We start from the raw sequence: 13,908 nt of genomic DNA, 5'->3' as shown, positions 1-13,908 counted from the left end.
ATATTATGTTTATTGAAGGATACATGGACAATCCTGAACGGGATATCAAAGGTGCATGTAAACAGTTTATCCCGAATAAGACCCCAAGCGGGATATGAGCTACTATCCGCAATACTGTTTGCATGTAAATGTAGTCATTGTTGTTCTGAGAGAGAGAGAGAGACCAAATCAGTTAGGTTTTGTGGGTTGTTCTTTCACCTGATATGGGCGTGGCTTCAGTGACACTGGTAGAAGAGCGTAACTGTGGCCGCTATGATTTGTTTAAAGGTCCCGGGCGGTACAAAATGCTCTCCATAGACTCAGACTGTCAGTCTCATTAAAATTGTTCATTTGTTCAGTCCTGTGGACCTATCCAGCATGTCAAACGCTGACAGAGTTGTGTTAGCTCTCGGTGGAGCAGGAACAGTGGGCTCTGGAATAGTTAAAGCACTCCTTGACAAAGGTAAGATGTCCTCATTCAGTTAGGGAGCATTTGGAGTCTGGGAACCGATACACCTGCGCCAAGACAATGCCTCTGCCCACGATCAATGGGCCGGATTAAGTGGTGAAATTAATCTAAAAGGTCCTGCGTGCAAAATATGTAGGATAGGCTATAGATGAAGAGGTCTGTTAAATTGTATGTGGTTGTCATGAGTGCATTTGCCCGTAAAACAACTGGCATCTCCTTTACGCACATAATTCAAGGTGTGATTCTCTTAAGAATATCCGAAAACTTGACGTCATCTTGAGGTCTTAGGAATTGAAATCCAACTAGCAGTTAACCTCAAGAATAATGTTAATATATTGTTTGTTTTTTCTCGTCAATAGTGCTGGTAAAAAGGCTTAGTCTAGACACAGGTTCGTCGGGAAGCAATAGATAATAAATGTATGGTTTGGATCAAAATGTCACGACGCTGAGTTAATTGATTGGTATTGCCCTTTTGGATGTACTTTTTGTTAGAGGGTATCATAATGTCAATCATGAATTTGTCTAACCACACAGTCTCCTCAAGTGACAATTTAATTGTTTATAGTATATAAACAATTATTAATTAATTGTTTATAGTATTTTTTTACAATGTTATATGAAACCAATTTAAAATGTAAGCAGAACCATCTACTGCAGTAAAATTGCCCTTTTGTTTGCCATGTGTCAGTCACATTTGATAATGACATGTCCTGATTGTGACTGTGTACTATACTTGTTTTAAGGTTTCAAGGTGGCGGTTATCTCCAGAGACAACAGCAGGTTGGATAAACTCAGGGGGTTTGTTTCTCCCTCCACAAAAGACCACCTCACCACTCTAGTGGGGAATGTTGGTAATACTTCTTGTCAGAAACAATTTTACATCGACACATTTTACAAGTGAGAGTATTGTTGAAGGTATCCCATATCCCCAAAAGGTAGTGTATGGAAATACCTCTTAAACTCTTTTTCTTAGGTTCAGAGGAAGGGGCAGAGGTGGTCAAGCAGGCCCTTCTGAAGTCTGTTGGCAAGGTGACAGACATTGTGTCATCTCTGGGTTTCAGCTGGTGGCAGGGTGGACCTCCCCATAGCCAGACTCTGAAAGAACTACACTGGGTGAGTCCTCAACACAACTCCGACTAATCCATGATCCAGAGTTGATATCATCACCATTATCGTTTAAGCTGCCATGACTTCCTTCTTTTTAAGCCTCACTCCAGTCTTCCTCTCTTTGCTGTCAGTTCCACATGTTTCTCAATTTTCCTCTCGTATTGAATTCGCCACCTCTCTCCCTCCTTTCTTCTCCGTATTCATCTATTATTTTACTCATTCTTCTCATCCACCCATAGGTGATTGAGACATTGCTGTTCAGCACCTTTGTATCATGGAAGGTCTTCTTTCCACTGGTGAGAGATGACCCCAACTGCACCTACACCTTTATCACAGGTGAGTCTCCCACCTGGGCCCCTCCCAACATCCCAGCCAGTCGGTGCCGGTTCCAGGCACAAGTGACATAAGCGGTCGCTTATGTCCCTGGGGAACTCAGTCGGTGTCTCAATGTATTGGTGAGAGTAAGACTAGTAGAATGCACCAGGTGCAATTTTGAAATGTGGTTGTACATCAGTAGTTTTTCTTTGTCAGTTACTGACAGTCACTCAATTAGCCATGTCAGCTTACAATTTTTAGATAGTCTAACCAGCTATCTAAACTTGTAGTAATTATGGCCAAATACCGACTGGGCACCCAGGGCACTTACCCAGGGGCCCTGACCTCCGGGGGGCCCCCATTGATTTGTTTGTCATTCTCACTCAGATATCATATTAACATGGCATAAGTCATGGCAAAATGTGTTGTAGGAAATTAGCTTTAAAACGGCAGACCATCTCTCTGCCCCATTGCAAAATGAGTATTATTGAATAAAATTTGTCATAAAGTTGCACCGCTTTCTCTCCGCCCCATGGCAAAAAATATATAATTGTGGAAAATGTGCTTTAGCAGTCCCATTAAGTTGTTTTTATCTCAGTATCAAATCATTTCTGGTAACAATTAAGTACCTTACTGTGATTGATTTGGTAAAAATGGTAAAAAATGAACACAGCTTCTTAGCAAAGAGCAATTTCTCAATAAATAATTTTGCTAGGACTGTCTGGGAGTGGTCTAAGTGGGGAAGGGAAAACTGAAAATTAGCTGTTATTGGCAGAGAGGTTTGGAACTCTCTTTCTTATTGGTCAAAAAACTAATTCACTGCATGGTGATGTCACCATGGAAGGCCAAAACTCCATCCCACCAAAACAAACAGCTCTTTCACTAAAAAGGCATTATCATCATGTTCACAATGTCACAGTATTATTCCAACCTCCTAATGTATAAATACTTTTGGTCATGTAGTGTATGTGGACATCTGCTCGTCAAACATCTCATTCCAAAATTATGGGCATTAACATGGAGTTTGTCCCCCCCCCATTTCTGCTTTTACAGCCTCCCCTCTTCTGGGAAGGCTTTCTGCTAGATGTTGGAGCATTGCTGTAGGGACTTGCTCCCATTCAGCCTCAAGCATTAGTGAGGTCGGGCGATTAGGCCTGGCTCGCAGTCGGTGTTCCAATTGATCCCAAAGGTGTTCGATCGGGTTGCGGTCAGGGCTCTGTACAGGCCAGTCAAGTTCTTCCACACCAATCTCGACAAACTATTTTTGCATGGGCCTCTCTTTATGCATGGTGGCATTGTCATGCTGAAACAGGAAAGGGCCTTCCCCAAACTGTTGCTACAAAGTTGGAAGCACAGAATCGTCTAAAATGTCATTGTATGCTGTAGCGTTAATATTTCCCTTCACTGGAACTAGGGGGCCTAGCCCAAACCATGAAAAACAGTTCCAGACCATTAATCCTCCTCCACCAAACTAGGCAGGTAGCATTCTTCTAGCATCTGCCAAACCCAGATTTGTCTGTCAGACTGCCAGATGATGAAGCGTGATTCAGTACTCCAGAGAATGTGTTTCCACTGCGCCAGAGTCCAATGGCGGCGAGCTTTACTCCACACCAACTGATGCTTGGCATTGTGCATGGTGATCTTAGGCTTGCGTGTGGCTGCTCGGCCATAGAAACCCATTTTATGTAGCCCCTGACAACCACTTATTGTGCTGATGTTGCTTCCTGCGGCAGTTTAGAAATCGGTAGTGACTGTTGCAACCTAGGACAGGATTTTTATGCACTACGCACTTCAGCACTTGGTGGTCCCATTCTGTAAACTTGTCTGGCCTACCACTTCGTGGCTGAGCTTGTTTCTCCTAGATGTTTCCACTTCACAATAGCAGCACTTAGTTGACCGGGGCAGCTCTAGCAGGGTAGAAATTTGACAAACTGACTTGTTAGAAAGGTGGCATCCTATGACGGTGCCACTTTGAAAGTCACTGAGCTCTTCAGTAAGTCCACTCTACTGTCAATGTTTGTCTATGGAGATTATATGGCGGCGTGCTCAATTGTATACACTTGTCAGCAATGAGTGTGGCTAAAATAGTTGAATCAACTAATTTTAAGTTGTCAACATACTTTTGTGTGTATATATAGTGTTCAGACCCCTTGGCTTTAGCCACATTTTGTCATAGCCTTATTCTAAAATAGATTTAAATAGTTTTTATCCCTCATCAATCTACACAAAATACCGATAATGATATAGCAATATGTTTGCAAATGTTTTAAACTGTATAAACGGAAATATTATATTTACATAAGTATTCAGACCACTTTACTCAGTACTTTGTTGAAGCACTTTAGCAGGGATTACAGCCTTGAGTCTTGGAGATGACGCTACAATCTTGGCACACCTGTATTTGGGGAGGTTCTCCCATTCTTCTCTGCAGATCTTCTCAAGCTCTGTCAGGTTGGATGGGGAGTGTCGCTGCACAGCTAATTTCAGATCTCTCCAGAGATGTTTGATCTGGTTAAAGTCCGGGCTCTGGCCGGGCCTCTCAAGGACATTCAGAGACTTGTCCCGAAGCCACTCCTGCGTTGTCATGTTGGAAGGTGAACCTTCGCCCCAGTCTGATGTCCTGAGCGCTCTGGAGCAGGTTTTCATCAAGTATCTCTCTGTACTTTTCTCTGTTCATCTTTCACTCGATCCTGACTAGTCTCCCAGTCCCTGCCGATGAAAAACAGCCCCACAGCATGATGCTGCCACCACCATGCTTCACCGTAGGGATGGTGCCAGGTTTCCTCCAGACCTGACGCTTGGCATTCAGGCCAAAGAGTTCAATATTGGTTTCATCAGACCAGAGAGTCTGGTTTCTCATGGTCAGAGTCCTTTAGGTGCCTTTTGGCAAATACCAAGTGGGCTGTCATGTGCCTTTTTACTGAAGTTGCTTCCGTCTTGCCACTCTACCATAAATGCCTGATTGGTGGAGTGCTGCAGAGATGGTTGTCCTTCTGGAAGGTTCTCCCCATCTCATTACATTACATTTAAGTCATTTAGCTCTTATCCAGAGCGACTCCACAGAAGAACTCTGGAGCTCTGTCAGAGTGACCAAAGGGTTCTTGGTCACCACACTGACCAAGGCCCTTCTCCCCTGATTGCTCAGTTTGGCCGGGCGGCCCGCTCTACGAAGAGTCTTGGTAGTTCCAAACTTCAACCATTTAAGAATGATGGAGGCCACTGTGTTCTTGTTGACCTTCAAATGCTGCAGACATTTTTTGGTACCCTTCCCCAGTTCTGTGCCTCGATACAATCCTGTCTCGGAGCTCTACGGACAATTCCTTCCACCTCATGGCTTGGTTTTTGCTTTAACATGCAATGACAACAGTCAGACCTTATATAGACAGGTGCGTGCCTTTTCAAATCATGTCCAATCAATTGAATGTATCACAGGTGGACTCCAAGTTGTAGTAACATTTAATGATGATCAATGGAAACCGGCTGCATCCAAGCTAATTTTCAAAGGGTGCAAAAACGTATGTAAATAAGGTGTGTATTCAGAACCTGTTTTCACTTTGCCATTATAGAGTGTTGTGTGTGTGGATTGCTGAGGAACGTTTTATTTAATCAATTTTAGAACAAGGCAATAACGTAACAAAATGTGGAAAAAGGGGAGGTGTCTGAATATTTTCCAAATGCACTGAAAACATAACACAAAATCATGTTTTTTACTGCACTGGGCCTTTAAACCCATAAAATATTATGTACTCCCCATTGCAAAATGTGTAGAATTGCAGGAAATGTACTTAAACTCTCCACTGTCAAAAGGGGGGGGCACTAAAATATTTTGCCTCGAGGTAGGGGGCCCTCAACAAAATCTCGCTTAGGGCTCCCAAAAGGCTAGAGCCGGCCCTGCAGCCAGTACAGTAGTATATGTCCTTCTGAGCATTATGTGAAAGTGATTGGACCTTTTGCCAAGTTTGAGTAAGAGATGGGCAACACCTTGTTTTGAGGAACAACCTTCTTCCCCACTTGCTATAACATGATTTTTCTCTTTGCACTTGCTGAGTATGACTTGAGTGTTATTTGGCAGTGATGTGTGCTGTGCCGCAGGTGGTGCTGGGGAGAAGCTGTTGATGCCAGGTACAGGGTTCCTGACTGTTGGCGCTGCCAGCACCCTGGCATTTTGTCAGGTATTACGAGAGGAGTACCCAGAAGTACCCTGCAAACTCAACCAGGTTTGGCCAAGATCCATAACATGAAACTCCCATTGCTTGGTTAGATAGTTAGCTGGGGTATCAGTTGCAGTACTTGTCTGTCTGCCCAAATAGCAATTGTTGATAAAAGTTGTCTGCAACATTGCAATCGTGAATACAACATTCTCTTGCATTGTTTGCGGTTTCATATACCATAAATTGACTATCATTAATCAATGCAAACTGGCTTCCATTCTCTTGCTCTTTTAGGTAAAGATCAACACAGGTGTGGCCCCTCCAGAGCGTGTGGCTCCTGGTTACCTGAACCACCTGGACCTTGGTGAGGCTGTGGCCACATTGGTGGAGAGAAAGAACACCACCCACACAGTGTTCCCTGTCAACTGCCCGGCAGACTTAAAAACCGTCATTCTAGAGGGTAACCTTCAACGCTGCCCCTCTCTGCCATAAATCCCTGCAGATTATCAATACCATAGTGCTCGAGTCATTCCACATCCATTTTATTCTATTGTCAATTCATGTGGTTGTTTTCTTTGCATGTCAAATTATATATCTGTAAAGAAAATGTCAATCTTTATGTGACTTCATACCAGCTTCTGCACAGTCCTTCATTGTTCCAGTGTTCATACACTAATAACAAGAACATAATGCTCCAATGGAACTGTGCAAGTGCTTACAAGTGTAGATTATCTAGATGCACTCTGTTGGGAAAGTGCAGAATGACTCTAAGATGTAAGCATTTCACTGTTAGTCTACACCTGTTGTTTACAAAGCATGTGACAAATAAAATGTGAGGCAGTAAAAGATGGCAGTACAAGGTCTTGGAATATTTGTCCCGTAGCGTGACTCTGTCCTGTTCAGACGCCCTCCCATTTTATCTGGGTCCAATTATCTAGGATGGCACATCCTTAAATAAACAATGAAGGAGGTGGGAGGTCCCCCAGAGGTAAAGAAATATCACAGAGTGCATTGGTGTCTTTGTCTACTGTTCTGTTAATGGCATGCATGTTTTAGCAACAATAATGTATATTTGTCATGCTAATTAAAAAAAACTGAATTGTGTCGAGGCAACTAACTAACCGAGTTGAGTCAGAGGTTGTTGTCCGTGGTTTTGTTTTGACTGTGTCGGCTGACAGCTCAATTAGGCCAACTTTTAATGAGTAGCGGGTGAGAATCCGCCGGTCATTCTCTCTCCATCACCCACACACAAACACATTAACACACAGTACTTGACTTGGTGCCAGTACTGTTTATATTTAGGAACTCCACAATACCTTTGAGCTAGTATTCTATAGAGGTACAGGAGCTCAAGCAGTAGAACACCTGAGTTGCCAGTACTCAGCTCCAGTGAGCTTCTGCCCAAGTCAAGCACTGTTTACACACACTAATGCTGATATACCCTCCTGTATGATGCCATTTCTTATTCTAATAGGAAAAGAGAACTGTCTTTCGTAGGGATAGGAGGGACGGTGGTGGACTTACAAGTTCTTAAGGCAGATATCATGAATCAGCTTCTAAAAGAGGAAGTAGGGTGAGAAGGGATTTATTTTAATGTATTACAAAATTAGAGCGTTGTAACATGAGTATTTTAAGCGTTCAGTGGGTCACAGGGCCTCCCGCCTCAAAGAGCACTATGCAGGTTGTATGGCACCTGACCTCATTTGACATTTCACTAAGAGGCACTGAAGCTGTTGTAGACAATGGTATAGTTCTGCATTAAATAAAAGGAACCAGAGCAGACAAATACAGCTGTCTTTATATATCATTAAAGTAATTCAATATGTACTGTAAACAAATAAAATGCAAATGATGAATTGCACTAGTTAAGTTTAGGATATTATTGCCTGGGCTGGACTTATACCTGAAGACACAACAGATCACTGAGGACAGACTGAAGTCATGGTATCAAGCAAGTTAGAACAGTTAAGAAGTGGGCATCAAATTTATTTTCTGGTTTCATAAAACATTGGATTGACCGATCCCCCTTTAAAACATGTGAATCAGTTAAGGGATTAAAACAGACGGAAAAACATATGAGACCTTGGCAGTATCATGCTCCCCTTTCCGTGTGAGTGTAGCAAGTGCTTACCAAAGCTTAAGTTGTCAATTAAAAAAAAAAACATCTCACATTCACAGGCCAAAAGAAACCACAACATATAGTCAGGCTGAGAGACAGACTGGCAGGCAACAGATTCACTTGATACATTCTAGGAAACTCTGAAAATAACATTTTGAACACGTGCTCTTATCACTTAAGCACCTGCAAGTATTAGTGTTTCTTTGTTACAATGAACCTTAGTTACAATAATGTGGGTGGGTGTGTGTGTGGTCGGGTCCACATATGACAGACAGGGAAACAACTCAAGAGTGGTGTGATGAGAGAGCAGAGGGATTTGTCTGTTTAATGCTGTATCTATTAAAATATTGTTATTTGGTGTTTTTGGAGACCTTTCTGGAGGCTTACACACTCCACAGACTTGAATCAACTTTGTGGCCAGCTCTGAGGTCAGGGAGAGATGGAGAGGACAGTTTGATCTCACGCCAGCATCGTCAGAGCATGGCCTCACACACACATCTTATCAGATGATTAGTTCCCAATGTTGACATGAACAGTAGATGTCAGCAGGCAATGGGGTGTCAAATGCACTGGGTAGCTGTCATTCATACTTTCCAGGCCACCTGGCATGGTCCTTTGGTGAGGATGAACCCACCTAACAGCTGTTGTCAAGTTTAGCCCAACTATCTCAACCTAGGGCTTCCTATTGCTGCATCCTCTGCTTTAGATCACACTAGAGCCAGGACACTGTACCCCACACAGGGTTATAGGCTGATATAACAGGCCACCAGTAGACCTGGGTTCAAATACAGTGCATGTGTATATTAATACTTGTTTATTAAATATATTTTATCTGAGTATTTTCAAATACATAGCAAAAAACAAGTACTTTTATTTGAGTTTTTGAATGGTTATTTGTAAAAACCAAGTAGTCAACCAAATTGTATATGAAAGTAAATACCTGAGTTTAATGCATGGGAGTGTATTTGAGTCAGTGGGCTTGTTTGAGTGGTAAGGCTAAAGCAACCGACTGTTGACAAAGGTTGAGGAGTTAAGTAGTAGGGGGAGGTGCATCAGTGACAACCGAAAGTCAGACACTGATGTGGTTTTCCAACAGCAAAGTTCAGTGCAACATGGCAGTGTTGACATTATAAAGAACATATTTTATAAACGTCGTCAAAATAAACATGTCTCCAACCTCCATATCAAGCACTCACAACCTGAAAATATGTTTGTACATTGTACAATCAATTGGTGAGAGAGGGGGACTCCAATATCACATTCATTTGTACATATCCACTGTATACAAGAGTTGGTTCCTGTTTCTTTCATGTCGTTGGTCACATTTGTTGTGGGTCAAACAAAAACACCCAAATGATTAGCTGACAATAGTCAACCATGCAGGCGATAGCTGCTCATAGATTAACTGCATAAACCTGCAGTCACAATTTCACGACCTTTGATCAGTTGACGTTTGCAGTCAACATGTAGGCGCAAGTCAAACAATTTTTATCCCCATAATGCAACAAACTTTGAAAGGCAAAAAAGTAATCCGCTCAAAAACGCAACCAGCACGCACAGTGTATTTATAAATACATTCCAATATTCAACTACTTGTTTTTTTCTTCTTCAAATAAAGGTTTTGAATACTTGTTTAGAAATCTATTGAAAAGAAATTGAAATAGTATTTGAACCCAGGTCTGGCCACCCGAGGTACAGACATTCCTCTGCTTCACCTCTAGCTCCTCCTGTACCTTACACCAGTGTTTCCCTACCCTGGTCCTCCAGTAACACTAACATTACACATTTGAATCCTAACCCTGGAGAAGCACACCTGATTCAACTAATCATCAAGCCCTCAATGAGTTGAATGAGGTGTGTTTGTCAAGGGTTACAACAAAACTGTGTACTGTAGATTTACCTGATCAGTCCATGTCATGGAAAGAGGTTTTTTTTATTTTTAAATTAAATTTAACTAGGCAAGTCAGTTACAGAACAAATGTTTTTTTTTTTACAATGACGACCTACCCCAGCCAAACCCAGACGACACTGGGCCAATTGTGGCCTGCCCTACGGGACTCCCAATCTCAGCCAGTTGTGATACAGTCTGGAATCAAACCAGGGTCCGGTATGATTCCAGACCCTTGATTGTGCCATTTGGGAGCCCACTCGGGTGTTCTTGCTTTATAGACTGTGTATAATGGATGTCAGCACCACACGGAGTGTGTACGTGTAATAGGCTGTTATGAGGGGAGGTGGAAGAGTTGCGAGGATCTGTCTGGGAATGGAGCAGTGTATTATGCCAAGGAGGCTGGGACTGAGTAGTCTGTTACGGCATAATGGGTCCTGATAGGATCCGAGCTCTGACTGAGATTTCAGCTTGCATGTGTGTGACAAGGTAAGTGGACTTGAAGGGATTCAAGGGGACACACAATGAGCGCGAGTTATGCATTAAAGTTAGTCCTCTGCGGTTGTCTGGACTCCTCCTGATTCGCATTGGCATGTTTTCTCCTCTGGTCCGGAAGCACTCTGAACAATCCAGCCATATGACCGTCAGTGTCTTATCTCCCCTCCTCCCTGCCAGGCCTCCAGCACACAGACCCATCAGGTCAACACTGCCCCAACCGCTCTATGTCTGTTCTAAACAAATCTTCATCCTAAAGAAACAGCAAAACAATGCATTAGATTCTAGTGTCAGTCAAATGAGTGCAGCGGGGAGGGGCATGCAGCAGGGCTATATAAGGAGTTGGCTGAATGTTTTCACATTTTTGGAGTGGGCATATCTTCAGCAGAAGAGCGTTTGAATGATAATTAACAAATTCTCAGAGGGACACTTTTCCTCAACTTCTTTATTGTTATAAACCTCCAGGACAACACATATATATACACACACACTAAGACCCTCCACACAGATGAATGTCTATGGGGGGGTTCTCCAATAAAATAGCCTATTGAATCTGAGTCTAACCAACATACATATTCATAAGGCTTCAAGAGCAAAAAACAACATACAGGTCATAATTAGTTGAGTCAATGTAGTGGTTCACATACTGCGTGAAATACAACAGCATTCCTTACATCCCATTATGTCCATTATATTATTATTTATATACTTCTCACATAAATATACACAGTACATATTAGCACATTTTTGGTGTTACAATTTTCACAGATGGTTTCAAAAGACAATGCTGACAGGTGGTACAATTATTTTAGGATGTCAAAAACATTTTTACATCATTTGGACCCATTAATTTCTTTAACAGACCAAATAAAAATTATTAAATAGAAAACAAACAGCATAAAACAGTATGAATAAAATGATACATTTAGTCAATAAACCAGGTATTAAGAGTTGTCCGTGCTCTGCGTTTTCATATAGCTGTGAGAGACAGGCCGACTATGTCAAAGGCGTTGCATTACATCAACAAATGGTTGCGTGCTTCGTCAAAATGTGCAGTTTGGCATCAGATTGCAATAACATACGATGTGGTTGGCGAATATATTAAAAACCCATCTTGGCGTTGTGCAATGCAGTCAGCCTGGAACGCAACCATTGAAGATGAGGCAGTGCTTTGAGTGACTAGAGGACATGCTGAGAGTTGACCAAACACTAAAACTCTCCCTTAAATCCATCCCTATCCCACTTTAAACCTCAACCTAATACTGTACTGACACCAATTCATGATATATTCTGTAAGTATAAAACATTGTTGTTAAAATGTTCAACCACAGTAGCAAAACAATTGATATCTTATCTGCAAGTGCATGCTGGCGTCCACGCTATTACAGTGAATTAGTTTAACTGATGAGACTTTCAGAAGTGAAGTCAGAATTTAATTTAAAAAATATTGCCAGAAGAGCGATTAACCATAACCCTGTGAGAATCCCCCCTAGAACTCCATCCACCCAAATGCACAAAACACTTAAATATATTTAGATAAATTCAAAACTAATTTGACACTAAATTAGTTCTAATCATGGTCCCAAAATGTTTTTTGGGGGGGCCCATATCTCAATTTTGCATGCAATTTTTCAGAGGCATTGTCCCTACAAATTCTTGCATGAACACACATTCTCACGAAATGCAATACTTAGCATAGTTTCAAATCACTCACACCAACCTAGTTATTTAGCAACATGTGTGCATTACCTTAAAACATAACCTGAATGCAAGCATTAAAATTGAACTGGAATCCTGACATCTAAAATAAATTATTCTATTAATATTCTGTAAGCAGCTCCACAATAATTTATCAATTCATGCTTTTTTTGAGTTTCAAACGAGAGACATGTTGCTCTATGGTAGTACATAGTCATCTTTCAGACATTCATTTAATAAAATGACAGGGTCAGTTCCTAAACGAAAGCAATAAAACTGAGCAATATTGGACAATAGCATTAAAATATTTTGCAGACTTCAGGTTGACGGATGACAAAGCTTCAAGCACTTGACCTAAATGCCCCTCAATGGCAGTCATAAGCAAATAAATTCCACATTGCAGCTAGTCCAGGTAACAGTCAGGCTTTGTCAAATCACCTGGGTGAACAGAAACAGAACTTGGAAACTAGGTCCAGCCCATTAGAACCATTGTTGCATAACTTAAGAAAATTAATTTGACAGCCAAAGTAATTTCTTGCTCAGAACACTGAATTAAGTTGAACCGTAGTCCAGTCTGCAGCTAACAGGCACTGCCACTTCAGAGCACTGCAACACAGGGAATACTGGTTTCCATTTCAAAGCAGCAGCCTGAAATAGCAAACAACAAGCGCTCAATTCATTGGTTCACAACACCCTATACACCAGCCATACTAAAAGGTAGTCTGCAGGCCGGATCCGGACCCAGAACGGGTTCAATACAGACCGTGCGTCCAGACTTAAAAATATATATTTTTTGGGTGGGGGGGGGGGATTCAACTCCTGGTATCATATGAACAAACAGATGTGTAGAATTGCAGGAAATTAGCTCTAAAACTACACATTTCTCTCTCTGCCAACAAGAGGAGTGAACAGTTTACAATATCCATCCAGACCTCTGCCACCTAGGAAGTTTGTGTAAAATAATATTATTTATATATTATTTCAGTACACCTGCTATAGACTAGTGAGAGCTACAATTGTCCCGCTACAGCATTTAAAGGACGCTCTTCCAATCAAAGAACTTCAATGTTTTTTGGTGTAGAAAAGAGGCTATTCACTTGCTCCTAGGTTCTGCACCACCATGTTATGTTGAAGTGTAGTACCGAACCCATGTGTGTGGTTATACAGAATCATTTCAGATCAATAGGAGATGAACTAAGAATGCAAATACCCAAATTCCAATAAAATAAGATTCAATTCAGTAAAACATTGATTTGCCACTCAATGACAAAGGAAACAGAGAAACCACAAATCATGACAATCCACGGCAACGATGGACTGTTCCAATTTTGGATGCATGAATCGGGAGGTGGTCGGACTGACGTTTAAACCGAATCTGTTATTCCAGCTGAAATGTGGAACAGAAGAGGCCTCATAACTGAACAGTCTTGCATAACTTGACAGCTCTCAGACAGAGCACACTTTTAAATCAAATGTTTAGTTAGCATGGATTAATTATGTCACAGGGAGTTTAGGTGGGACTGTTTGATGATGTCACATATAGTTAATCCCTGTGTAAATTCTCTCGCTCTGGAAACTTTGCTCAAGGGCCCACATTATTTGATTCATCCAACTGCGAACCCTCCAACCCCAATCAGTTCAATAACTTCTAGTTTGGGCACTTTCACAATGGTATCATAGCATTATG

At 41.7% G+C, this 13,908-nt stretch overlaps 2 protein-coding genes across 4 annotated transcripts in view; one reads left to right on the top strand and one right to left on the bottom strand.

The window, feature by feature from the left end:
• Window positions 1-247: 247 nt before the first annotated feature.
• Window positions 248-7,156, top strand: LOC124000021. The gene is made up of 6 exons (XM_046306112.1): window positions 248-442; window positions 1,192-1,299; window positions 1,422-1,561; window positions 1,795-1,891; window positions 5,963-6,087; window positions 6,316-7,156. Exons 1-6 carry the CDS (start codon window positions 358-360, stop codon window positions 6,511-6,513), a joined length of 753 nt encoding a protein of 250 aa, XP_046162068.1. The 5' UTR covers window positions 248-357; the 3' UTR covers window positions 6,514-7,156.
• Window positions 7,157-8,017: 861 nt separating this feature from the next.
• LOC124000001 (VPS9 domain-containing protein 1-like) overlaps window positions 8,018-13,908 on the bottom strand; it is a 32,250-nt gene continuing 26,359 nt past the window's right edge. The window contains exon 16 of one of the 3 annotated variants that reach the window (XM_046306087.1): window positions 8,018-10,776. The gene's annotated coding sequence lies outside the window, so the exon portion shown is untranslated. Of the gene's footprint in view, window positions 10,777-10,948; window positions 13,609-13,908 lie in introns of those variants that run through there. The other 2 variants (XM_046306070.1, XM_046306078.1) reach the window with 2 other exon arrangements.

Source organism: Oncorhynchus gorbuscha, linkage group LG02 (assembly GCF_021184085.1).
Source record: "Oncorhynchus gorbuscha isolate QuinsamMale2020 ecotype Even-year linkage group LG02, OgorEven_v1.0, whole genome shotgun sequence".
In the NCBI taxonomy this organism is placed as follows: domain Eukaryota; kingdom Metazoa; phylum Chordata; class Actinopteri; order Salmoniformes; family Salmonidae; genus Oncorhynchus; species Oncorhynchus gorbuscha.
The sequence above is the reverse complement of the archived record's forward strand: the minus strand, read 5'-3'. Positions and strand labels throughout refer to the sequence as shown.